General features: G+C 48.1%; 1 protein-coding gene across 6 annotated transcripts in view; it reads right to left on the bottom strand.

The window, feature by feature from the left end:
- Positions 1-6,967: 6,967 nt before the first annotated feature.
- The window catches only part of CTNNA1 (catenin alpha 1), a 306,207-nt gene continuing 286,277 nt past the window's right edge, over positions 6,968-26,897 (bottom strand). For 4 of the 6 annotated variants that reach the window (XM_032425304.1, XM_032425305.1, XM_032425303.1 and 1 more), the window contains 8 exons: positions 26,227-26,383; positions 18,007-18,207; positions 17,272-17,423; positions 12,570-12,680; positions 11,264-11,445; positions 11,041-11,146; positions 9,347-9,481; positions 6,981-8,535 (listed from right to left, as the gene is read on the bottom strand). In XM_032425304.1, the coding sequence (XP_032281195.1) occupies positions 8,248-8,535; positions 9,347-9,481; positions 11,041-11,146; positions 11,264-11,445; positions 12,570-12,680; positions 17,272-17,423; positions 18,007-18,207; positions 26,227-26,383 (1,332 nt within the window). In that variant the 3' untranslated portion in view covers positions 6,981-8,247. Of the gene's footprint in view, positions 8,536-9,346; positions 9,482-11,040; positions 11,147-11,263; positions 11,446-12,569; positions 12,681-17,271; positions 17,424-18,006; positions 18,208-26,226; positions 26,384-26,897 lie in introns of all 6 variants that reach the window. The other 2 variants (XM_032425307.1, XM_032425302.1) reach the window with 2 other exon arrangements.

Consider the following 26,897-nt stretch of genomic DNA (forward strand, 5'->3'; position numbering starts at 1 on the left):
GAGAAAAGAAAATGTTATTAAGAAAAACCCAAGAAAGAGAAAATACATTTACAGTGCTCTTACATATTTATTGAAAAAAAATCCACCTGTAAGTGGACCTGTGCAATTCAAACCCATGTTCTTCAAGCCTCAACTGTAAATGGATTCATGGGTTGGAAGACGATCCACCCCCCCAAAATTGATCTATGGATTCAATTCAATCCCAGCAGGAATATTTTAGATCTCAAGAGTGTGATGTGAAAATTTATGTGGAGATAGGAAGGAATCGGAATAACTAAAACAGTCTTGAAAAAGAGGGGGAAAAGTTGGAGGACTCACACTAGCTGATTTTAAGACCACAAAGCTATGGTATTCAAGACAGGGTGGCATCGGTCAAAGAGCAAACACATAGATGGATGAACCACAATAAAGAATTCAGAAATATACCCACACAAGTATAGTTACTGGATTTTTGACAGAGGTACAAAGGCATTTCAGTGGAGAAACGTTTGTCTTTTCAATAAATGGTGCTGCAACAAGTGGACAGTCATGTTTTTTACAATGAACCTTAACCTATACCTGTCATCTTATTTCACTCAAAATTTAACTGCATATCAATAATAGACCTAAATGAAAAACTATACAACTTTTAGAAGAAAAGAGGAATGAAATCTTGGTGACCTTGAGTTAGGCTAAGATTTCCTAGATACAACTCCACACGCGCAATTCATAAAGTAAAAAATGAATAAATGGAAATACATCAAAATTAAAAACCTGTTCTGTGAAGGAAATTAATAAAGACAAGCCACAAACAGGGAAAAAATAGGTGCAAATCACATACCTGAAAAAGGCTTGTATCCAGATTATATAAAGAATCCTCAGAACTCATCAATAAAAAAAGTCAACCCATGGGGCACCTGGGTAGCCTTGGTTAAGCGTCTGCCTTCAGCTCAGGTCATGATCCTGGGGTCCTGGGATCGAGCCCGGAGTCCCGCGTCGGGTTCCCTGCTCAACAGGGAGTCTGCTTCTCCTTCTCTCTCTGCCTCTCCCTGGTCTTGTGCTCTCTCACTCACTTTCTCTCTCTCTCTCTCTCTCAAATAAATAAGTAAAATCTTAAAGTCAACCCAGTTAAAAAAAAAATAGGCAAGAGATTTCAAAAGACATTACCCCCAGAGAAGATATACAAGTGACAAGCATGTGAAGAGATGCTCAGCATCATTAGTTGTTAGAGCAATGCAAATTAAAACTACAAGATACTATGACCTATCTATGCAAATGGCTAAAAAAAATAAAAAACCTAAGCACACAAAAAACCTGACATCACCATGTGCGGGTGAGGATGCAGAGTGATTGGAACTCCTACATTCCCGGTGTGAATGCAAAATGATGCAGCTACTATGGAATAGAGTTTTGTCCTTATTAAGTTACATACTTATCATATAACTAACATACCAGTCTCATTCCCTGGTATTTTACCCAAAATAAACATCTAGATTCACACAAAAACTTGTACACAAATGCTTATGTCAACTTTATTTTTTTTTTTTTTTTTTTTAAAGATTTTTATTTATTTATTTGACAGAGAGAGACACAGCGAGAGAGGGAACACAAGCCGGGGGAGTGGGAGAGGGAGAAGCAGGCTTCCCGCGGAGCAGGGAGCCCGATGCGGGGCTCGATCCCAGGACCTGGAATCATGACCTGAGCCGAAGGCAGCCGCTTAACGACTGAGCCACCCAGGCGCCCCCAACTTTAAAAAACTACAACAACAAAAACACAACCTCGGAACAATTAAAATGTCCTTCCTCTGGGGGGCGGATAGACAAACTGTGGTCCATGCGTGCAGGGCGGCAGTGCTCCACATCGGGAAGCAGTGAGCTGGTGATTGATGCACATGGCAACAGCCCTGCGTCTGAAACCCATGACCCTGAGTGGAAGAAGCCAGACTCAAAAGACTACATACTATACGATTCCATTTATGTGACATCCTGGAAAAGGCAAAAGTATAGGGAAAGTGTTTTGCCAGGACCTAAGAGGACGTTTCTACTACATTGGGGTAGAACAGGGAATCATTGAGGGGTGATGGTACCATTCTGTACCTTGATTGAGGTGGTTGTACTACTCTGTACATGAGTCAAAATCCATAGAATTATACATCAGAAGTGAGTTTTACTGTATGTAAATTCAAAATTTAAAAATGTGAAGGCAATAAACACTCAAAACCCATTGTTTCCTAATTACTTGACATTTGACTATTATCTGTGCTCTTGAGATTATAGTTGACCCTAGAAAATTATGGGTTTGAACTGTGCAGGTCCACTTATGTGGCGTTTTTTTTTTTAAATGCAGTACAGTACTGTACATGTATTTTCTCTTGTGCTTAATGTTTTCTCTAGTTTATTGTAATACAGTATATAACACATAAAACACACAGGGCACCTGGGTGGTTCAGTGGGTTAAGCATCCAACTCTTGGTTTCGGCTCAGGTCACAATCTCTGAGGGCTCCAAACTCAGCAGGGAGTCTCCTTCCCCGCTCTGCCCCTCTACCCCACTCATGCTCTATCTCAAATAAATAAAATGTAAAAAAAAAAAAAAAAAAATACATGTAACACAAAATACGTGTTAATCTCAAGGTGTACAATAAGGCTTCCAGTCAACAGTAGGCTATTAGTACTTAAGTCGGGGGAAGTCAAAATTTTTACAGGGACATTCGACTGCACGGGGGTCCATTCCCCATTCCCTGAGTCGTTCAGGAGTCAGCTATACTTACGTGTGTCTGTCCTATCCGGGTGGTGGAAACACTACACAATGGTGTGCCCCGGCGCTTCTATTCCCAACCCCACCTTCAGGACATTACCCTGGTGGCTGGAAATCTGATGTGGGAGTTCTGACATCATGGAATGCAGGAAATGCTACAAATCCAGGCTTGATTTATTGTTGTGTTGATTGTCTAGACTTAACAAAGTGATGAAGAAATGTTAATACTGCCTATTAAACTTAAAAGTGGGTCATCTATAGATAGCCCAAAAAATGAATGATGTCTCCCAGTATTTGACAGCTGTTATCTGAGTGAGCAAAGAAGTCACTCGTAGATGAACAAGTGTGATTCCAACATATGTTATCGTTGCTTCACTTTCATCTTACTCCTTAAGGTCAACAAAATAGCACCCAACTTTGATGTCAGAACTAGACTTATTGGTCAGTTGCAAACATAGGTTGGCCATGGATGCAATTTCTGCAGAAATCAGTGAAAGCCTTTCATGAGAATCAGTTGGCTGTATGAATTTATAGTAGAGTACTGCATACTTGGTTAATTGTGAATTATGTACTACAAATCCTTTGCAGGAGTGGAATGTGTAATAAACAAATGTATGTACGCATATGCAGCCCCTCCCCTCCGCCCCGGGAAGCCGGTTGTTAAGCATTTGGCAGCATACCACAGGACCGAGGTGTGAGATCTGGTTGCCTCAGCATTAGAGGTCAAGAGGAGAAGGAGCTGGGAGAGGAGATGAGGGGCAGAGATCAGGGATGGGTGTGGGACACCGGGGGCTGCGGGGGACGAGTGCCTCCTCACCTGCCCCAGCATCACATGCTACTAAAGAGGAGGAATGGACAGAATGGTGTGCTGGGGAGAAGGGCCGGCAGTGGGCGTGAAGGCTCATCTGAGGAGTTCTGTGCAAGGGGGAGGAGACAGGACTCAAGGGCAGCTCTTTGTATTGTCCTTGGTTTTAAACTTTGGAACCTATGAGAACATGTTTTGTCTGCTGCTGAGAAAGATGGGGGAGGAAGGAGAACCTGGGAGGCAGGAACTAGAAGGGAGTGTTGAGTACAGCCCTTGAGTAGGCCAGGGGCCTGGAGAGCCCCGAGGACCGGGCTCAGGGATGAGGCAGCCTCCTGGGAGGAAGGCTGGGGGACAGGCCCCTGCCCTGCCCTCTGTGGCCCAGAAGGGATGGTCATCTGAGGCTTTAGAGAGACCAGGTCTTGAACCTGGGAGGGGCGCTGGGCCCCTTGCCTGTTGTGGACTCAGGGGACTGGCTTCACCTCTGTGACTCAGTCCCCTCAGCTCTAAGGTCAGAGGGGCAGTAATGGCACCAGTCGTCACAGGTTGTTAGGATGAGGTGGGGGGCAGGGCGGGTGAAGGCCTGACAGGCTCTGGGCCGCATGCCCGGTACGTGGCTGCTCCGTGGCCGCTCCTTCTCTCTTCCTTGGGCGGTGGGGGGAAGCATTCAGTGGCGAGGATTAAGGCTGCAGAGGTGAGGTGGGGTCTCTGAGGTGTCTGTCTGGGGACCATGGGGGGCGCTGCTGGGTGGTCAGCAGGGGAAGGAGGAGGGCAGCCGCTGCCGGCGAGCAGAGGGAGCCAGGCTCTGCAGTGCCCACGGGCAGGTAGTGGCCGGGCTGGTGAGGCGCCGTCAGGAAGGGAGCTGGCCGGGCCTCACCTGAGGGAGGTGACACTGAGGGTCATGTCTGCCTTGTCTGAGAAGCATGCTGAGGGCAAACCGTTTTTGTGGCAAAGGAGGGGAGGGAATACCCCCAAGGACAAGGTGGGGTAAGTCTCCCTCGCGGTCAGCCCGGCTGTGCAGCTTTAGACCGTGGTCTCTGAGGAGGATGGAGGATTTCGGGATTTCTGGGCAGGTGCCTCTGGTGCCTCCTCACTTGCCTGCTCTGTGCCTTCTAGTATCTTCTGCTAGATTGGTTTGCACTGATGAACGGTTCAACATTTCTCAAGCACGTGCCAAGCCCTTTGCTGGGCAATAGGGTGAACAAGCCCAACACTGTTCCCCAGCGGAACGCAGGGCGGCCGCATGAGGGCCACCCCGTGAGGGCGAGCGCCGGGCTACTGTGTGCCGTGGCGGAGGGCCGGACCGAGGCCCGGGGGAGGGAGGGAGGCTGTGGGCCAGTACTTCCCACTGTGGTACAGGAATGATACACATGAACATTTATTAGAATGTTACCTGAATGTGTACTAGAAGAAATAGAAGGAGCACATGACCATGATTTCGGATATTGCTGAGGAGGAGGATTGAACAAGTTCATCTTTTTAAGTAATGGTATTAACGTTGGGACGACGATATGGCCAAGGATGATCCAGACCCACTCGTGATGGGTCACAGGGAGAGCACAGGGGTGTCCCAGGAACCACCACCAGGAGGCAGTTCGGGTGCAGAGGGTCACAGTGCCAGGCCTTCCAGACCCACCTGCCAGCAGGTGAGGTGGGTGGTCCCAGACAGGGCCTGATGCAGACTTGACTCTCTAGGAGGTATTTCCAGAAGATTCCTTTGCTACTAGGTGAAACTGGGTAATAGATGCTGGGGGCTGAGGTAGGCCAGTTTCGGAAGCTTTGCAACAGTCAGTCCAAGTGAGGGCTGGGGACTTGGCCTCTGCTGGAGGCGGGGCTGTAGGACAGACGGCAGGTCAGGTGATGAAACTGGGGGCAGATGTGGATCCAGAGCTCAGGGTGGAAGACAGTTGTGGGGTGAGACCAACTGATGGCAACAGAAGCCATGAGAATGGCCCAAGCGTCCGTGCGGATCCTGAGTCCGCCAGGGGAGGGGCTGAGCCAGGGAGGCCAGTGCCTCGTGGACTCAGCCCCACAGGACGTCCTGGGGCTGCTGCTCACTCCGTGGCCAGGGCCTTGGAAAGTCAGTGAGGAACAAAACACATCCCCACCCGCATGGACACATACACTGTGGAGAAAGAGAGGGCAGGGTATGGATTTATCAGGGAGGGGGTTTCGGGTTAGAGAACTTTTCACGGGATACCTGAAGGGGAGACCCTGAGGAGGCACAGGGAGATCTCTGGGGAGCGTGACCTGCAGGCAGCAGGAGCGGCCGGCTGGGCGTGAGAGCAGTCCCATCACTGAGGACTTTTACTAGGAGATGGAAGCCTCTGGAAGGATTGAGGTAAGAGAATGACACTATCAGACCTGTTTATCGGGGTTCCTGTGACTGCCGTGGGGAGTGGAGTGAGGGAACAGGATGACTGGGGAAGCCTGGTGGGGAGTCACTGCAGTGGTCGGGGTGCACAGGACTGTGGTGGGGGGGTTGGTGTGACCAACAGTATGGCGGAAGTGATTTATCACTTTTTTTGAGATCAGGTTTTTTTAAAAAAAAAACAAAAACCATGTAGCTTCCATCTGGTTGCTGTTATCTTTTCCGGCTGCCAATCTCTCTGGATCATTCCCTCTGGGGGAAGCTAGTTACCATGTTTGAGCTGCTCTATGGAAAGGCCCATGAGGGAGGGAGCTGAGGCCTTCTGCCAACAGCCACGTGAAGAAGCTCAGAAGCAGATCCCCCAGCCCATCAAGGCCTCAGACCCTGCAGCCCCATGAGACCCCAAGTCAGAGCCTCCCACTGAGCTGCTCCTGGATTCTTATCTTCAGAAACTGTGGTAATGAGTGTTTGTTCCTCTAGCTGCTAAGTTGTGGGGCAATCTGTTACGCAGAAATAAATTAACACTGTCATGATGTCTTAGACCAGGTAATAATCAACAGAGGCGATGAGTAGTTGGACCCGCCTACATTTTAAGGAAACTGGACAGCTCAAGTTTGAGATGCTGATTAAGACATCCAAGTGGAGAATTCAGGAGGCAGACAGAATGAAGTTCTGAGAGAAATCAGCATTTGGATGGTATTTAAAGCCAGGAGTCTGGCTAAGATCTGAAGAATGAGCAGAGCCAGAGAGAGAGAAGCAGCCCAGTTAGAGCCCTGGGGCCACACAGCCAGGAAGAGAAGGAGCACACGGTAAGGAAGGACTCTGGGAAGAAGGCTGGGGTAGAGAGGGAGTGTTCCCCTGGGCCACCTGTATGGTGAGGCTGATGAGACGAACAGCCATGCTACTTGGTGGTGGGGCGGACGGCAGCCGAATGGCCGGGACACGGCTGACCAAAATGGAAGTGAGGAGGAGGACACAAGGACTGTATTGGTCTCTTTGGGGCCCTGTGCTTCGGGAGGGGATGTGTACTGGGCAGGGACATGAGGTTAAGGGGGGCTTTTATGTTTAAGGCACAGTTGTAAGCTGGTAGGACGATTCAGAAGAGAGGGGGAGACACCCACGGAGACATCACGGATGCCTCCAAGGTTCTGACCACCTGAAGCTCCAAATGGGAGTTCCCGAGGAGGGTGAGGCCCTCCGGGGGCGCTGACACAGAGGCTCCAAGGCCATGCAGTTCTCAACCTGGAACCACAGACAGTATGTGTTTCCGGCTGGGCGATGCTGTCCCTGGGGCAGAGGGACACGGCGAGGGCCCAGGGCACCACAGATGCTGTGGGCAAATCCCAAGAGATGTTTAATGTAAAACCCGACTCCACTAGAAGGCAAAGACAAGACCTTGGCCTCTCAGACTTGGTTTCATAGTGGACTTTATTGGGAAAAGTTAGTGTAAAAAACATTCAAATTCATAAAATTTAAATAAGACAGTAAAATTATACCTTGTAGCTATAGTAATCGCTATAGTAATCACAAATAAGGTAAAGTCTAAAATTATTATTGCCTAAGCAAACACTATTTTGTCAGGCTTCTGTTGCAAAGCCCAAGGCAGGAAACACTGCAATTATTAGAAGTGAGCCCAAGATGAATTTGCATTTGAAGCTGAGGAAAGGGAAAAAAGCATGTTCTGATTAGGGCATCACAACATTCTAGCCTGAAAAAAGCAACTTTATTAATGACCTGCAGCAGAGTACATTAGTAATTGTAACCAGGCATTAAAATTCTCATTTTGTGTCATAAAGAGAGTAATCAGTTTTCTTCATGATGCATTATGTTTTACTGAGCCTCGTGTGGTTTGTCCCTCCAAGACCTTTCTGAGAATGTCCCTTCTCCAGGCACAGCTTCCTAAGATGCATAGGTAGCTTCCTCAGGAACATCTATGGTCATGTGACACCAGCCAAACCCCCCCAGAACCCAGGGCTGGTGGAAGCTGCCTCCCTAGCCAAGGTGGACTCCGATCCCCTCCTCTCAGCCCCTAATGCCACACTGTGAACTCGCTCTAGAGTGTCACTAACAAGTTAATGTGGGTTTCTCTTTGGTTATGAAATTATTTTTATTTTTATTTAAGCTTACAAAAATATAGCTAGAAATGTGTTTCTGAATTCCAAAAGGATTTTTGACCAATCTAAACACAAGTATGTCCTTGCCAAATTCACCACCTGGACAGGTTTAAAATCTGCCTACGTCCCTGTGGAATCTAACATCACTGTTCTACTTAGCGGATACATTTGGGTGAAGAGCAGTGACCAATCTTTAGAAGCCCCAAGAGGTGGGGGCAGAGCGGCCCTAGATGCTGTCCATGGCTTTGAACTCGCTAAGGGCCTGCACAGGGTTCACGTGCTTCTTCTGAGATGCCCGTTTAATCTTGGTCTGGGTCTCATCCTGCTTCTCTCTCTTCACCAAGGGCTTTTTCTCAGGTGCCTTCATCTTCCACGACACAGCCGGGAGGTTGAGGGAAGCCATGCCCTGAGACTTCTGATATTTGGTGGAGGCCACGTAGGACGCCTTCACAGTCTGCACCACCGCATTCATCAAGTTCTTGGCGGCCTGGATCAGGGACATGGCGCTGTCCACCTGAGAGGCACAGACAGGGCAGTGAGGACCACAGGGGCCTGGGCAGTAGCTCTCCCAATGGTTACTGACCTTATCCAAGAAAGCTGAAAATGCCTGTTTCAGATACTTAGAAGTAGAAGGAGTAGTACCAAAAACACAAGGCACCATCACCTTGCCCGTCCGTACCCCTCCACAAATCTTGATTCAGGCTCAAAACCCAGAGGAGGATCTGTGAGTGACCGCGGAGCTGTAACCACCAGCAGGGACGAGGCGGCGTCCTAGACAGAAACCCACCGCCTTTGTCATGACCCGGGGGCCATCAGTATGTCGCGCATACCACGGAGTTCTCTGAAAGGAAATCCCCTGAGATGAGCAGAAGTTACAGGGAATCCGTGGAGCCCAGCAGGCCAAGCAAGAAATCCGCTCTCCCCAACCCAACGTGACGAGGGGTCCGAACCGTGACACAGGAAACAAACCAGGGAAGAGATACCCCTCGAGCACTCCGTGAAGGGTGGAGGAGGTCTGACAAAGCCTGGCTATGTTATCTTTGTAATTTTTGAACAGGTTCAATTCCTCTCTGGGGGAAGAACAGGAAAGATAAAACTACTTTTTCCCAGCCAGAGGCCAGCCCGGTAATGGCTCCCGGCCGTCACCAGGTACTGCGGTTCATCAGGGCGCTGCCGACGTGCAGCCCGTGCGCGCCGAGGACGGAGAAGAAACCTGTGGTTTTTCCACAGCGCACTTTCCTGGTTTCAGGGCAGGTAAGGAATGTATGCGGACAAAAGGCTACATTCATTTTGGAAAATCACTTCTTTTCGTGGATAAAACTTACCCCCGAGACGACGAGCTCCCCACCTAGATTCTGCACCTCTGCCTTGACTTTGCTGCAGATGTTGAGCTGGTGGCAGTAGAGGGCGATCCGCTGCAGGTAGGCCAGCAGGTCCTGCTTGCAGGCTGAGTCTGGGCACTGACGGGGGAGCAGTGGTTCAGCACCCAGCACCCCAGGCCTGGCCCCAACACAGCCGACCCCCCGGGCTAGCGGGGCACGCCTCAGTGCCCGCGAAGGGCAGGGGAGGGCAGTTACCAGTTACTGGCGGCACTCCGGCCCTAGGCGGCTCTGCTGGGGCCCATGTCCCTCAACGGGAGAAAAAGCCTCAGTAAGAGCCTGGTTCTGGAGAGAAGGGAGAGTGCTTTGAGCTACATAATAACCATCCAAGTGCTCTTCTGCTCACAGACACTTTACGTGCTCCTAAACATAGCATAAAAGGAGCTGTTCATGAGCGAGTAAACCGAAGCCAAGGAAAAGAACACCCAGGGACCGTGAGGTCTTGACCAGCCTCAGGGAAACTAAGGGCAGCCCCGTTCCTGTCCTGTTGCCGAAGCTCAGGGTGGCTTAGGAAGCTCCCCACCAACAATGAAATAGAGCACCTCTCTCAAGTGTTTACAGCAAACACTTCCCTCCTGTGGGGCTGGAGTTCACTGAGTGAGTTTGAGGGTGGCCTAAACGGAGGCCTGTAGGGCATGCTGGAGCTTCCGAATGTTGTGCTAAGAAGCTAGTGAAGAACTGCAGAGCCACCTCCGATCTGCGCATTAAGACCGAGCTGGCGGCCGTGGGCTGTGTGGAGTGGAAGGCAGGACGGGGGAGGAGAGGCCACCGCCGTCTAGGCCTGGGCTGGGGAGGCCTGGCCTGAGCTGGTGGCTGCAGAGAGGAAAAGACTGGATGGTGTCAAGCTGACTGTGGCTGGCAGATATACCGGGGCTTCATCCTGGACTGCAAAGAGGGGAGTCAAAAACGACTTCTAAATCTTTGGCTTGAGTGGTGAGGAGCCACTGCTACTTGTCCTGCAGCCTGGATCCTTCAGGGCAAGGAGGGGACTGTGAGGTTGGACCTGCAGGGAAAAACTCTAATGGGCAACAGGGGCTCCGATAATAAATCTTAGAGCATCAGGGGAAATGTACTGTAAAGTTGCCAGGAGATAGGAACCACCTTTGTTGAGAGATGCATATGGAAGCAAAGGGGTGAAGGCTGGGTGCCTGAGAACACGCAGCACAGGGGACAGACGCATCTGTCCCCAGCGGAGCACATCCACTTTCCAAAGCACTAGCGTGGGACTCCTAATTCTTAGGCGAAATACACCCACGAGATGCCCTTCTACCCCTAGTTCCAGTGTGTGAGGATCCGCAGAGGCAGGTCCTGGCTGGATCTGAAGGTCTGCAGCATACGGGGAGAGAACAAGCAGCGGCCCACAGGAGTGGCTGACGAGCCGCCACCACAGAGGATGGCAGGACACACGCACCTGCTCCAGAGAGGTGCTCTAACGCAAACTGGGCCTGGCTCCTAAGGCTTGTCAAAGAAAAAGAGGAATTCAGAAATCCTTACAAATCTCTAATCAGGCAGGCTGACGAGTTAAGCACAAGGTTGGAGATGAGAAGAGTGCTGTGTCCCCAGAAAAATAATAGTCACCACCTTGGAATGGACCGCACTGGGCTCCCCAAAGAAACCCACGTAGCAAGCCTCTCACTCACGTGGTCTGCAATGGTCCGGCCAAGCTTATCCATCCTGGATCCGGCCTCCGCAATTTTCTTGGCAGCACTGATCACGTCTGATGTATTTTTGAGCGGTCCTTTACCTCTGACAAGAGAGAACAAGGATCGTCGTACGTAGCTGGAGATGGACAGAAAAGGAAGAGGCCTGCAAAGCAGTACAGGGTCGCCCTCTGCACACGTGGTGGGGGCAGGGGCAGCTCACCGGGTGAAGTCTGTCATCTCCATCATAATCATGCACATCTGCTTGGCCAGCACGATGATGTCATTACCACTGTCGTCCCACTTGGACACTTCGGCATCCAGCTTGCTCTTTTCTTCCTGGAAGCTGGCCACCTGTTCTGCAATCTTTGCTTTTTGCTCCTGGGGAAGCTGAGCCATGATCGCCTGGAATGAGAAGCACAGAAAGCTCTTACATAAAGAGAAGATGAAGTTCTCACAGTGCATTAGCCCAGAGTATTTCTACCAAGCAATCTATGACATAGGTAGGATAATGCTTTAATAGGTTTCGTTTTGCCTAATAAGGTCCATTTCTTCTCATTTTGAGCAGAGGTTTACAGCAGCCTGAATTTCCGACCCACTTTCAAGAACAAGTTGTAGTGTGGAGGCAAATACAGTGTGAGGGATAGAAAGCTAAGCATGGAAGCTTCCAGATCACACCCGTACAGGAACACAAGCTACTTAATTTTTTTGTAAATTCATCCTCTGCCTGCTGCCGTGGGGAGAGGACATAAGAGAAGGGGCTGATGCATGGAACCCTTTCCCTGGTGGGCCTTGTGTGGGCATTTCCTGTGGCTTCTACTTTCAGCTACTTGACATGGCATTAAAACTATCAAAGCAGCACCTGGAGGCCTGGTGCCCACCTCAAGGCCCACGGACTCCAAGCCTTGAGCTGCTCCCCACTCGGCTTCCCCAAGTGCTCTTGATGGAGTGGGGCCCAAAGCAATGATGCATTCGCTGTTCAAAATGATTTCTAAGGAGTGGAAAAAGACTCCACAGAAATATTTCTTGGCATGCTCCCAAAAACATAAACGCTATTGATTGAAGATTTAATGACTCAAATGAATGCAATGGCTCTGAATGATTTTCTTGAATGTACCAGTTATTTTTTTTTTTTTAACCCATGAATAATTAAATAGCTCATACCCATGGTATCATTGAGATGGGCAAAGACAGCAATCTTTTTCGAACTTCACAATCCTTTTAACAAACACTGCATTGACTGGATGCTAGGGCCTTCCCGATGCAGGGCTCTGTCATCAACCAAAGCCCCAGGGCCCAGCTGAGGCAGAGGGCTTGTTCCTGCCCTGCTCCCAGCTGAGGAGGCATTCTGGAGGAACAGACAACTGGCTAGCATGTGCCACAACTGAGGTTAACCTCAGTCCTGCTGCCAGAGAAAAGAGTGGGAAAATGGTGTTCTCAATATCGAGAGCATTTTCCTAGAAAATAAAAAGCCAAGTTCCCGGAGTCACACGGAAGGGCTGCAAAGTGAAGTCAAACATGTCCCCTACCCGGGCACTTTGGCCAGCTATCAGCTGATCATCTTCTGTCTGGACGCTTGTCCTACTTCTGACATCGAAGTCCTCCGTCTCGAAGTCAGAGTCATCCAGTTCCTCGGGGGTCTACAACCAACACAGAGATCACAAGTCAGATACAACCCCGGGCCCCTGGGCCCAATGTATGAACACCCAAAATTCTGGATTTTCATGTGCCATGTTCTAAACAGTTCTGGGGAATGAAGTTAAAATCATTCATTATTCATCTAAGACCCCGCCTCACTGATGCACACGTGGGGTGGCCCATCCAACAAACACTGGGCAAAGGCACCACATCAACACTTCCCAAAGGATCGAGGAGTTTCTCTATGGGGGCTGGGGCTTCAACTTCCACTAGAGTCAAGACTCTCTTTGAAATCATGTACTCCTCTAACACCTGTATCCTAACACAAAGGTGAGGATTATCCTGGGTAGGAAACGCACTGTATTAAAAAGGGAAATATTTTATCCAACATTAAGCAGGTTCTCATAACCTTCCCACTTGATGGCAAAAAGAAAATTAATGAATTACATAATACTGGGCTTTCTCTTAGGATACTGCTTTGAGGAGTACAAATAGGTAATGGATTTTTATGGATAGAAATCCATATTATATTTACTTTTATGAATGCAAAAAGAATATGGCAGGTAAAGTCTGAGTATGTACCAAAGACCCTGATTACCAGTCCTAGCTCTTTGCTTTAATTACGAAATAAAATTCCTATTTTGCACAACCTCCAGCCTCTCATGATTAGCTGCTGACTTGAAACATAATGTTGTCTTCTGGAAGTTATCAGTAACAGGGCAGCAGGCAGAACAGCTGGGGTTGGCTCTTGGCCCAGCTGGCCAGCCTGTGACAGGAGGGCAGTGAGGCGAGTCCCTCATCCGCACCAGGACCTAATCCAAGCCCAGCCCAAGGGCTCTCTGTGAGGCCTCAATGAGAGGACGTGTGAGGAAGCATCTGGCCAGGCCCAGACTATCTTGGGTTTGTACACAGGCAAAGGCCAAGCCTGTCCCTCAATGAGATGAGGTAAGGACAGCGGGGGTCACACCAGCAAGCCATAAGGAACACATGAATGGAAGATCCTGGAGTCTCTCGGACTTGGCAACATCAAATACTACACCACCACTGGCCATTTTAAATCCTAGGGTCACAGACACCTGTGGAGGATTTTTCTCAAAGAAGTGCCTCCTGATAAGAACTCTGCTTCTGTACCACCCTCGCTAGTCCAACAGAGACCCAAGAACTGTTCTTGCCAAGAAAACCCAGTACCTCCTCTTCTTTCATTCTTGCTGAGTATCTGTGTGCCAAGTACTGTTCTGGGCCCTGGAGGTACAAAATGACTAACACACAGCGATATCCCTGCTCTTACCTATATACTAATGGGAAAAATGACAAGAAACAAAATGAAAAAGTGAATTTTATCACATCAGAAAGTGATTAAAATCAATCAAGCACTGAGGGTTATATGGGAGGACCTAAGGGAGGAGTGTTCTAGCCAGATGGGGTCACCAGAACCAAGGCCCAGAGGGAGGAACTTGCCGGGGCAATTAGAGGAGCAAGGAGGCCACGGCAGAGGGACTCAGCTCACTGCCCGCATGTCACAGGTCCACTCCTGTCAACAGGAGCCCCCGGAGAGCAGCAGGCGGTGAGGTCCTAGAAGGCCTGTGGGCCAGTGTAAGGACTAGCGCCCCACACAGCCTGCGGACGGCGTGGAGCAGTGGGTAACATGATCTAACCGAAGCTTAAAAGGATCACTTGGGCTGATCTGTGGACAGGGAGACTGCAGGGATCAAGGGACGAGAACAGGGAGGCGGCTGCATGAATCCAGGTGAGTGAGGTCAGCGGCCTGGCCTAGAGTGGGACCAGTGTTCAGATGTGCTCTGTACCGTGAAGGTAGGTCTAACAGGATTTGCTGATTGATAGATCAGATGTGGGGCAGGAGACCAAAAGAGCAAGCAAGAGTGAATGTGAGGTTGGGCCTGAGCAAGTGGAAGGTAGGCTGCCAGCAACTAACACGTAAGACCGGGCGGCACAGGGTGGGGGTGAAAGATCAGGAGGTGCCTGTTAGATAATCGAGCGGCAAGAGGGAGCAGGTGTGTGTGAACTCAGGAGAGTCACCCTCATGTCTTATCCACCAAGGGAATGAGGACAGTCAGAGAAGAGTTCGAGAACTTTGCTACCAGGCGTGCAGTGCACTGGTCAGAAGCTGAAGAGATGAGCACAAAGCAGCAAAGCAGACTAAGAAGGAGGGGGACACCAAGAGGTTTTCCTGAAGAGGGGAGAAATGCCGTCATGCGACACGCTTGGGGAGAGGAGCCAGAGGACAGTCTTCGGAGCACTGGGACATCCACGGAGAGAGGGGAAAGCAGAGTCCCCGTGCACAGACAAGGCAGGGGGCAGGCCGGATGTCCAGACCACCTCCGCGCCACAGAGAGATAGCAGCAGGCCACGCGGGAGGCGAGCAGGAAGGTCTGAAACCTCCCTAGGTGCTAAGGTTGGGGGGCAATGCTGGCCGGTTCCAGGACCCCCCGAGAGGCGGCTGCCAGCACTCCGCCAGGCTCAGCCGAAGGCGGATTCCATGAGGACTGGACCGTGTGAGGCAACATAAGGAAGTGAAATGGGGCAAAGGAGAGTCTATGGACTAACGAGAGACGCAAAGCTAGAAAAGGAGTGAAGCAAAGACCAGAGAGGCCGAGTGAGGGTGACGAGGGAGGAAGCCTCAGGGTTGTCATAGTCCTGGAGAGCGGGAGCTGCTGAAAGGGACACGTGACACTGGTAATGACAAGAACTACGGTGACTACGAAGGGAGGCTGAGGTGGAGGAGAACGGGACAGCAAGCAGCTTAAGAGTTCCTGGGGTTGGAAGGATTCTTGAATTAGAAACAGCAACGGAGCTCAAGGCAAGGGCCTGCCGCCTGGCTGCTTTACAGGCCTCCACCTCGCCCTGGCTCCAGCGCTCCTGGCGGCCCACGCCTCTGCCACCCAAGGCCCCATCCCCGTGCCCCTGCCAGGCCGCTGCCATCCTCGTGTCCCAGCACAGCTCCTGCATGGCCCGGCCCTGTGCGGGGCACATTACCTACAGTACAGCTCATTAAAACCACCAGTACCTCTGTTTTTAAGAGAAGATGAGAGAGATGAGGGAACCTGCCTACAGTCCGAGAGCTGGAAGAGGGGCCCAGGAGGCCTGCCTGCTCCCAGGACCTGCTTTCCCCCAACAGCACTTGAGGATCTGCACGCATTTCCTCGCATGTCTGCAGTATCCACGCACTTAAACCCCTCAAAACGTTAACTTCAGACACCAATGACTCCCCTTTATCACTGAGGTTCCTTTTATTCTATTTCTAGGTATCTGTCAGTGTGAAAAAGAAGTCTGGAAAAATAGGGCTGTGTTCCTTACCAGTGGTTGGTGGGACCGATCCCTTCACACCATTGAGATATGGCTGCTGGGTTTAACCTGTCATTCAGCCAGGCCAGGTTTCTTCTTGGGGCACAGGTATGAAGGGATGGAGAAAGCAAAACAACCCCCTGCCCCCGACACGTCCCGGGGACCGGGAGGCAGCAGCAACAGCCAGCAGCTGGCCGGGAGATCCAGCAACACCTGGCTGTCCTTCTCAGCCCCAGGGAGGAGCAGCGGTGGTCTTGCCCAAGCGTTTCTACACTGCGTACGAAACGGGTCCAGCCTCACGCAACGGCCTTAGAAATGCCTCTCTTTCCAGCTAACTATCTGGCTGGGTTCTGCAGGGTGCCAAGCTGAGAAGACAAAATGTGGGACAGGATCCCTGCCGACCTTGAGAGGTTCAAGTAGCAAACCATGAAAGTAAACGAAAGCCCCCTGAGCCTACTGGCCGGGCAGCACAGCCCAGCCGCTATCTGGGCAGCAGGCAGGCCCCACAGGGCAACCACGGCTCTGCAGCGAGAGCGGGGCCTGGCCCAGGCTTGCGGGACCCCCGGGGGTCCCTGGGGAGAGGGACTCACACTCCCTGCTCTCAGCTTCCAGAGCAACGAGCTCATCCTCAGCACAGCATGTGAGAGATGAAACGTTAGGGCAAGACAGCTGTGAGACCCTGCGCCGTATTACAGAGGGGTTAGTAGTTTCTCAAAACGCCTGTGTTTATGCCAACAAGGAGGGGTGGTGGCCTTTCCCTCACCTGGTAAGAACTGCTGTGTTCTCAGAGCAAATGGGTCCAATGGGGCCCAGGGCAGGCGGCAATTCTGGGGAGCATCAGCAGTGGCCGCCACAGGCCCGCATCCCCCCTGCGAATGCACTGAGGCCCCAGGAGCCTCCTGCCTCCCGCCACTCCTTCAAGGACAGCGGGATTCTATGTGAAGGATAACTTCAACCTGCATTAAGGAAATACTCAACCAAAGAGGCTTTGCTCTGTGCAGTTTCCCTCTAACTTACCAGAAGCCTCCTATCTGCGGGGACTGTATGCCTGAAACTAAATCCTCAAAGCCAACTCACACTAGCTGCCCTTCTTGGCCCAAGTTTGGGCTCTAACTTGCGACTAAAAGTCATTTAGACAACATAATTAAATATATCTCATTTTAACAGCTTTTAGATTCATGGTTTTAATATACTGCCTCCGCATCTGCTGAGTTCCAGAATGATGCACTGCTCAAGTGTAGCGAACGATAAGCAAGAAGCTGTTACAACGTCTGAAATGCAGTTACTCACCCTTATCATCAACACCGCTTTCCTGATGTCCCGGATGCCATCGTACACCAGGCGGGAGGCATCGATAAACTCATTCTCATCCATGGGCTGGGCGGGGTCCGAGCTGAGGGCTTCCACGGCCGCCTCCACTTGCTCCGTAAAACGCGGCATGACTGTGAAGAAAGAGGCAGGGCAGACCCTGCTGGCCTGGCAGACATCATTGTTCTACCACCAGCCCTCCCTAAATCCCTCAGGGAGACATGAGGCGGCAAGGTGTATGATGAAGAGCCTCTGCCTCCACCTATGTGAGAAGCAGTTACGGTTGAAATAAATTAAATGCCATATTTTACCAAGACTCACATCATCTTTGTCTCTTTGACCAGATTTTGCAGTATCAGATTTGGATGGGTGAGCCACTGAAGTGAGATAAACTGGAGGCCTTAAGAACAGGACCCCCCCTGCTTAATTCAGTATTTATTCACTAACAAGAAACTCAACTCAGAGGGTCATCTTAAATAGTATGTTCAGAACTATTCACATCATTAGCTGTGGGACACATGAAAGAAAGGTGAAAACACTTAATTTGGCAGATCAACTTCTCAAAGCCTGATGTTCGACCCAGACATGTCGTGTGAAGACCTGAGCTGCATCCTGATCTTGCCCTTCCTAACCACAGGGCCTGGACTCGCAGGGCGGCCCAGCCCACCCAGGCCATCTATGCATGGGGAGCACCATAAAGGGAGGGAGTCCCCGAACCTGTGTTGGAGAGCAGCTTTGTGGCTTCCAGCACCTTCTCTGTGTAGACCCCTGGCTCATAGTTGTCCATCTCTGAGGTGACTACATGAATGACCCGAGCAGCCCGGCCTCGAATCGCACCAGCTGTGCGGTCCAGCCCATCCACATCTTTCTCTTGGAGAGCAATGACGCATTTGTTCACATCTTCCAAAATGTGATTCTCTGAAGAACGAACAAAAAGCTGAATGAGGGAGAAGGCATTCCACTAGAAGGGGACAACTGCAGGCTGGCACCTGTCGCTCACTGAGTACTCATTGCATGCCAAAGTTCCCCGTGTATCATTTCGCTGAAGAGACCAGACTCCCCGCTGGATTAACTGTCCCACAGAAATTCAACCTGTAATCACCTCCAAGAATAATAATCTTCAATTCCAGGTTTACAGAAAGTGGGAGAGATCAACTGAGATCTTTAAGGCACAATTGTTCTGTAAGCCAGGCAGAAAATTCAGATCACAGAAACCTTAATAACTTCTCTTTTCTTTAAATAATCCCACTGACCTTATGTCCAAAACAAAGTCTAAAATAGAAGAAAGGGTTCACTAGAAGTCTCTATCCTTCCAGTCCCTTGCCCCTCCCTCCAGTAGATGCCAATGGTATTCGGACAATTTGCCAAGAAGCCAGGACAGCTCTGGGATAGAAGGTGCTGGAAAGCAGAATGAATCCTCCTCTGGAGGTCACTGAGGGAGCCCACCTGAGGCAAAACATTTAGTGATCCTCTCACAGGTGCCTGTAGAACTGCTGTGGTATTTGCAAAAACCCTTGAATTGTGTTGACAGGTGGCTCCTACTAGTTTTCGAACTGGATTTGGAGGACCAACCAAAACTATTTTTCCTCAAAGCAAAATGCTTGACACTGGATTCTGGGAACCCCAGAATAAGGAGTTAGCCTCAGCTTCATCTATAATTAACAGCAAAGTGGAACCAAAATGTCCAAGAGCAGAGTAGGGATAAAATATGGGTACTATATAGCCATTAAAATGGATGATGTCGGGCGCCTGGGTGGCTCAGTCGTTAAGCGTCTGCCTTCGGCTCAGGTCATGATCCCAGGGTCCTGGGATCGAGCCCCACATCGGGCTCCCTGCTCGGCGGGAAGCCTGCTTCTCCCTCTCCCACTCCCCCTGCTTGTGTTCCTGCTCTCGCTGTGTCTCTCTGTCAAATAAATAAATAAAATCTTTAAAAAAAAAAAAAAAAAAAATGGATGATGTCAATCTGAAACGGCCGACCCAGAATGGTAAAGGGAATGTTCTCACCCAGAAATGCAGAGACCACCAGCAGACAGCCCAAATGACAGGGCTGCTCAGACTCTGTGGGGTAGGTGGGAGAGTGACATAAAGGAAAGACCCTGTGTCATCATTTGGCCAATGCCTTCCTGCTCAGAAAGGAGCTCTTCAAGACATTTAAGGACTTGTAGAAGACATGTTCACTCACTTAAGCCAAAAGAATACCTGGTACAATAGTGAAAGATTAAAGGTCCTAGTTTTTCTGGAAGAGCTAGAACAACCAGGGTAAACATAATCTGTTTAAGAAACATATCTGGTCATCTTATGCATTGACATGTCATTATTCTGGACTGCCTCCTGATTTAACCCACTTCCAGAAGCCATTCCCCTTCCCCTCGCAGGGTCTGCTAACATACTCAGTCAAGTTCTATGTGACAGTGTCTAGAAGGGAAATAACAGTAAGCTTGACCTCTTTAGATACTCCCAATAATAGAGTGGTCATGGTGCTATTTCCTTTCATGTCAAAGGGAGCCAGATGCAAGTGGTACTTAGTGTATCTATCAAAGAAGAGAGCACCACAGTGCCTTGCCTTTGGGCTTCAGGTTCCCCTGCAGACCCCAAGAGAAACCACAGCCCTCCTCTTTTTATTTCCCAAGAGACTGCGGGCAAAATGGAGTAAGATGAAAAAAAATCACAATGAGGAAGAAGTAATGATGTGAAAGGACTGAAAGTAAGTTTGGTAAAAACACATTTCCTATAAAATTAAACACACTCTGACCACGTGATCCAGGAGTTACACTCCTTGGTATTTATTCAAAGGAGCTAAAAACTTATATCCACAGAAAAACCTGCACATGAATGTTTAGGACAGCTTTGTTCATAATTGCCAAACCGCTGAAAGCAAACAAGATGTACTTCAGTGGATGAATGGAAAAAATGAAGTAAATCCAGACCATGGGATATTATTCAGCACTGACAAGAAATGAGCTGTGAAGCCACGAAAAGACATGGAGAAACCTTCACTGTGTATTATTAAATGAAAAAAGCCAATCTGAAAGGCTACACACTCTATGATTCCAACCAAATGACATTCTGGAAAAGGCAACAAAACTATGGAGACAGTAAAAAATATCAGGAGTTGGAAGTGAGGAGGGAAGAACAGGAAGAGCATAGAGGACTTTTTAGGGCAATGAATACTGTATATGGCACTATAATGATGGATACATTTGTCCAAACCCATGGAAGATACACCAACCAAGAGTGAACAGTAATGTACATGATGGACTTTGGGTGATAATGTAGTACAGGTTCATCAACTGTAACAAATGTGCCACCATGATGGGGGATGCTGATGATGGGGGAAGCTGTGCATGTGTGGGGTTACAGAGAGAGAGAAAATCTCTGTACCCTCCTCTTAATTTTGCTGTGAATTTTTCTTTCTTTTCTTTAAATAAATTATTTCCAGTGAAAGCCAAAATATAGTATGAATTCCTATTACAGAAGGGAAAAATGAATTACCACAGTATAGCTAAGAAGACCCTAATTCAAAAATTAGAGGGGACTTGCTAGGGTTTCCATCACTGTACTATTAACAGAGAAAATGTATTAAACTTTTTACATAAATTTTAGGGAGGATATGTGAACCAATCGTTAAGAATAAACGGGTGGGCGGGTGCCTGGGTGGCTCAGTCGTTAAGCATCTGCCTTTGGCTCAGGTCATAATCCCAGGGTCCTGGGATCGAGCCCCGCATCGGGCTCCCTGCTCGGCGGGAAGCCTGCTTCTCTCTCTCCCGCTGTCCCTGCTTGTGTTCCCTCTCTCCTGTCCCTCTCTGTCAATTAAATAAATAAAATCTTAAAAAAAAAAAAAAAAGAATAAATGGGTGGGGAGCCCATCAGAAGCATCTTTTATATATAAACTCTCTATATAATTAATGTAAACTGAACAGACTGGTATTGAGCCTGCACGCCATACTGTGGGTTAAGAACTGCTGCTTTTGCTAAACCTATTTTACATTTGTATTTCGTATCACCAAGGAAAGGAAAATAAAAGGAAGAAAAGGAAGGAAAAAGTATTGCGAACTAAGCCACGGACCAATGTTTCCGTATGTCGTTGATTTTAAAATTCATCCTCGTTTCAGGATTGTTAATACAGGGGAGGAAACACATCTTTGAATCAATGAAGCATGGCATTCTTTTTCGTTCATTAGACAAAGTAGCCCAAACTTCCACCAAGGATTTGTTAACCTTCATCTAGACACCTATGTTTTGAAAAATCAATTTTGACTTTCTTGAATTCACACTGGCTTTCTTCCAGTGAACCTAAACCAGGGAAGGGCTTGCCATGCTTTAGCAACAAAGGAAGCCTTCTATTTCGGGAAGCTGACTAAAGTAATAGTCTCTACCGGCCCTAACAGCTGTCTCTAGGAAAGCCCCATCCAGCTGAGGCCACCACATACCCAGGACACAAGCACCAACTCTGCTCGCTGTACTTCAGCCCTAAGGCAGAAATGAGTTTCCACTGGACATGTACAAACAAGGGAGGGCTGGAGGTGCCTGTGCTAACCTAAACCATAAATTATGTTAGCTTTACCTGAATCACCAAGGAAACTCAGCATGGGTCCACTAGGAGTAGACACACCAGTCTGTACCCCATTAGCACTCTGTTCAACATCACAGGTGCCTCTAAGAGGAAAAAAGTCACATACACAACAGTCTATCTAACAAGGGGTCGTATTATGGACACTATTATGTTTTTCATTTGAAAACCTTTCTAGGCCTGCCTCCACCCCTCTATCTCATTCTTTTTGATGACTGCAAAGTACCCTACTGAATAGATGTAGGGGCCATAATTTACGTATCTAGTCTTCTCTTAGACATTTTAGTTGACATGAACATCCTTGTACAGCTATCTTGGCAAACATGTGGGTACATATCCCTGGGGGAAATTTCTAGCAATAGGATTACTAAGTCAAAAGGCGTATATGTTTAACGTAGATGTGTGGTGCCTAATTGCCCTCTAGGCACCAAGCCAACTGGCATTCTCCAAAAAGCCTGCATGAACTCATACTTCAATCCATGATGAGTAACAGGGCCCATTCTGTGTACCCTTTGCTCTGGCTATCCTTACTGGTGTAAACTTATGCAGACAACGGAGATGATAACATTAATACTTCATATACAGGGGCACCTGGGTAGCTCATTTGGTGAAGCCTCCGACTCTTGGTTTTGGCTCACGTCATGACTTTAGGGCAATGGGATCCAGCCCCATGTCGGGCTTCACTCTGTGGAGTCTGGGATTCTCTCCCTCTGCCCCTCCCCACACTCATGCATGCATGCACGTGCTCTCTAAAATAAATAAATAAAATCTTTTAAAAAATAAAATTAAAAAACACCATTAATTAATGAGGAAACCAGGGCACATAAGTATTAACTGAACTGCCCAAGGTCACACAGCTAGTGGGCATGGGAGTCAGAAATCACACCCAACTTCACCATGACCATATCTGTAGTTTCACAGGTTTTTTGCATAATCCTATTATTTAATGGCCTTCCATTAAAAAAAAAAAAGTAATAACTGCCTTCAATCAGACCAAATTCTTTGGGCACACTGACACTTAGTGAAGAAGTACAAATTACCACTCTTACGTGTTGCCCTAAAGTATCTAATGCACTATACTATTTGTTTCCAAGAGCGTAAGGTAAAGAAATGTAATAAACCCAATTAGAACCACTCTAACCAAACACTTGGGGAAAAAAAAAAAAAAGGAACTATAACTTCCACATGTAAGCAGAATAAATGCATAAGACAGTAAATTGCATTTCCATGGAAAACGTTTATCAAATACAATTCAAATGAAATTCAAACAGTCTTTATCACTTTGATAAATTTCAAACTCCTGTCCTTAAGGGATCAGTCAATATATACATACTTGGGGTTTGCTGAATGCGCTCTACCATCTTAACCATCTCCAATATTTACAAGGCACATTCTGAATACAACTTGGTGAAAAGAAGCCCCCACTCTCCCTTCCCTGGCGGGGGGGCGGGGGCATGCATGACATCTGTTTTCAAGTGCCACTGTCTCATATTTGATATACAGGGACCCAAGTTTCCACTGCCCTGCAGCCTCATGAAATGCTTGGTAGCTTTAACAGATTATACACAAAATGACCATTACTTCTTGAGCCACAAATTTAGGTATGACTTGTGGCAAGTATGGGGGAACTTTGGGAACCCAAGGTACTGAATACGCAGGAACAATAGAGAGAAAGCAGTACTATTCCCTAAGTAACTTACCCGTGGAGGGGTTCTTGGCTAGTGGACAGGCTACAGCGAACATCTTAGGCGCCATCAAGTCCAAAGTTTTGATGGTGGAAAATCACTAGTGGAAATATTCTACAAAATCTATCACACTGCCAGAGGTACCAGAATACAGTACAAAATGGTACACAACAACCACTCCAGGGAGTCAAGCAGCTTCCTCATCTGCATTTAGCAAAGATTTATGATGCCAGAAGCCAAGCCGAAGCCAGCCCCCTTCCTCAAGAACATGCCGCCCTCACTGACAGGACTGCTGAAGCACCGTGTGCCACAGGACAAGGGGAAATTGGCAAAGGGGCACAACAGGATGAGAACAAGACGTGACTTCTTGTCTAAAGACTGCCCATGAACGCTGCAGACTGACACCTGCTCTCCAATCCATGGTGCACAACTAGAGATGCCGTGAACTGCACCAGGGCTGAGGACTGGACACCAGTGGGGGCCTGCCCAGTTCAAACTGGGGTTCCTTGTGATGAGAGCCAGTCAATTCCCTAGCAAGACTGTGTCCGGTCAGAAGACATCTCTAGTCGCCCCACATAAAAAGGCTAAAGCTATCACGGGTGGGGTGGGTGTGTGAGAATACAAAGGAGTGTGAATGCTACAAACTAACTGGTCAATGGAGGAGAACTTTGCCCAGGCATCTGCTTGTCTCCTCCTTCATCCCATGTCCCTACAAAGCACACCATAAGAGAATCCGAAGAATTAGAAGTAATAGCCTGGCCCTGTAAATCTTTTACTTGCTTGACTCTGCTAAGCAAGCCTGTGACAAAACCTTAGAGAAAGATACCGGGGTAGACCTCTAAAATTCAGATACTCTGAAAACACCACCACTTTCTGATTTAGAGAATTGTTCCGTGTTTTTATTTTCTAAACAGAAACTGTCTAAACTCCTTTCCATCAAGTCAACCCTTATATTTTCCCACATTTGCATAAAAATTGAACATACTCACCAGATAAAAGTGTACCTGTTAAAGAATTTGATTTCTCTTTACCATGATTCTGTTTTATGTCATATACCCTAAAGATACTGCCTGGATCCCACTAAATGCTACTGCAGAATCCTTTTTGTTCTCCAATTTGAAGAATGTTGCATGAGGGACATTTGATTCTATTACATTTTATTTTGCTGTAAGAAGGACTGAAAATCCCTTGAGACCAAGCCTGAGCTATATACCCAACCTAATCACGAGAAGTAAGTTTAGGAATGTAGGATCTATCACCAGAGGGGGGCTTTACATTTAGATTTCAGAATTTGTTGTTTGCTTAAAAGTGTGCTGTGAAGGTGGAATGTTTTTCTCTAAACCGATGAAAAAGAATAATTCAGTACTTCATTGGGAAAAACAACAGAAGGCCAAGATTTCCCAAAAAAGCCATTGCTGCATTTTTGGCACCTGCAAAGATGTGCTTGCAAATGGGTTTTTTGTTTTAAAGTACCAGCACCTGCGATTTGGCAGTCCTGCAGCAGTGTGGTTTATCCCCCCTTTTTGGAGTTTACGGATTGCCCGCTCCCCACTCTCTCAAGTACAGCCAAAGCTACCAGTCCCAAGGAGAACCGGCAGAGAGAGGAGGATATTGGTATGCAGAACACACTGTCACCTTAGATATAGGTCACTGCTGGAGGACTGTGCTGTGCATGTACTTAAGCCCCGCTTCTCTTTCAAGCCCCATTGACACTCACATCTCCCACGTTGCAGCCTGTGGTTCCCTGGGGTGACAGGTAGTTTTAGCCCTACAAGTACCCAGCCACTGACTCTGCCCAAAGCCACTGGCCTCAGGAAGCCTGGCACCTCCAGAGAGCAAGCAGTGCAGCTAAGGGCAGCAGAAGCCCTGTTAAATGAAGAATGCATTTATACTTACTCGACTTGAAGGAGATGGATTGAAATTTATCTCTGCGTGATAAACAGTGAATTGCAGTTGACAGACATTTTCTATATGAATGCAATTTACTATGTCATTACCAGTTTATGTTTATATAATGAAATCAACTGTTTTTGTGAGGTGAATTACCCAGATTTATTTTTTGCAAGTTCATAATTAAATGGCACTTAAATATTTCCTCTCTGTTTTCTATCTGTGCATCATGCAGACAGAGTCTTTCGAAAAGTAGGCAGTTAAACTATGATCATTGCTGAGGGAGAAAGGAAGAAGCTTTCCAAGATGGGGTAAAAATTATTTCCAAAAAGGAATTAAAGGTGATGGTGCTGGGAATCTCTTAAGTTTCACAAGCTCATCACAACCAACCATAGCCTCTCCCAGGACCCAGGTCAATGTTTTTTTCTAAATACAACAGCAGCAACAGGGGTGGGTTGTTATGGTGTTGAACAGGTCACAGTTGCAAAATCTCACTCTACACAAACGGAGGAAACTGTCAGCCAGCTTTCTAATTCCTGCTTCTAAGATCAAGACCAGCCCCACCACAAGGCAAACAACTCCAACCCCGCCTCCCACTGCTGAGGAGTCAGTGACAGTTTGTTGTTTTGAGTTGCTGTTGTTTTTTTAATTAAAACGAAAACCAGCACAGTATTACTGCTAGAATAATTTACCTGCCCAGACTTGGGGGCGTTTTGATTGTCCATTATTGTGTCTTAGGTGAAAGTAATTATGCACATTCTCACATGCTTCTCTGGGGAACCAGCTCATTACCTGAGACAGCCAAGAAGTCATCAATGGAAGTAATGTCATCGACAGCATCTGTGAGAACACGGACTTGTTTTTCCCACTGTTCTTTAAAAAGATCCATGTTCTCTTGGGCCAGTTTACTCTGGGGTTTTGCTGCTAAAGCCAATGCAGCATTGATAACCTGCAAAGATATTGAAGTTCCTTGTTTACTCTTTCAGCGTCATGAAAATAAAGTATGTGGGCCACTCTGGTCAGTGCAGCGGCTGCGGCTTTGTCTCACACACATCTCACCAGGGCCCATACCACACGCCCACCACAACACTCACAAAAATGGAGGAGAGAAGCGTTAGGCAATAGGCTGTGTGAGTGTGACAGAAACACACTGGAAATACAGATATGCAGTAAAACAAAACTCTCTCTAATCTTTCCACTCTGTGACAGCAACTCTTTAAAATTTGACATTATATTCCAGGCTTCCCCCTCCCCCACATACACGCACGCATACATAAGTACACATGTCAAAAAATACATAACACGATCTTGTTTCTTCTTTTAAGTACGTCTCCATATCATTAAATATACATTAAAAACATTAACTGTTTCAAACTGAGGGTTGCTGGAGTGGTGGGGGGTGGGAGGGCTGGGGTGGCTGGGTGACAGACACTGGGGAGGGTATGTGCTATGGTGAGCGCTGT

This window comes from Phoca vitulina, unplaced genomic scaffold (genome assembly GCF_004348235.1).
Source record: "Phoca vitulina isolate PV1807 unplaced genomic scaffold, GSC_HSeal_1.0 scaffold32, whole genome shotgun sequence".
In the NCBI taxonomy this organism is placed as follows: Eukaryota; Metazoa; Chordata; class Mammalia; order Carnivora; family Phocidae; genus Phoca; species Phoca vitulina.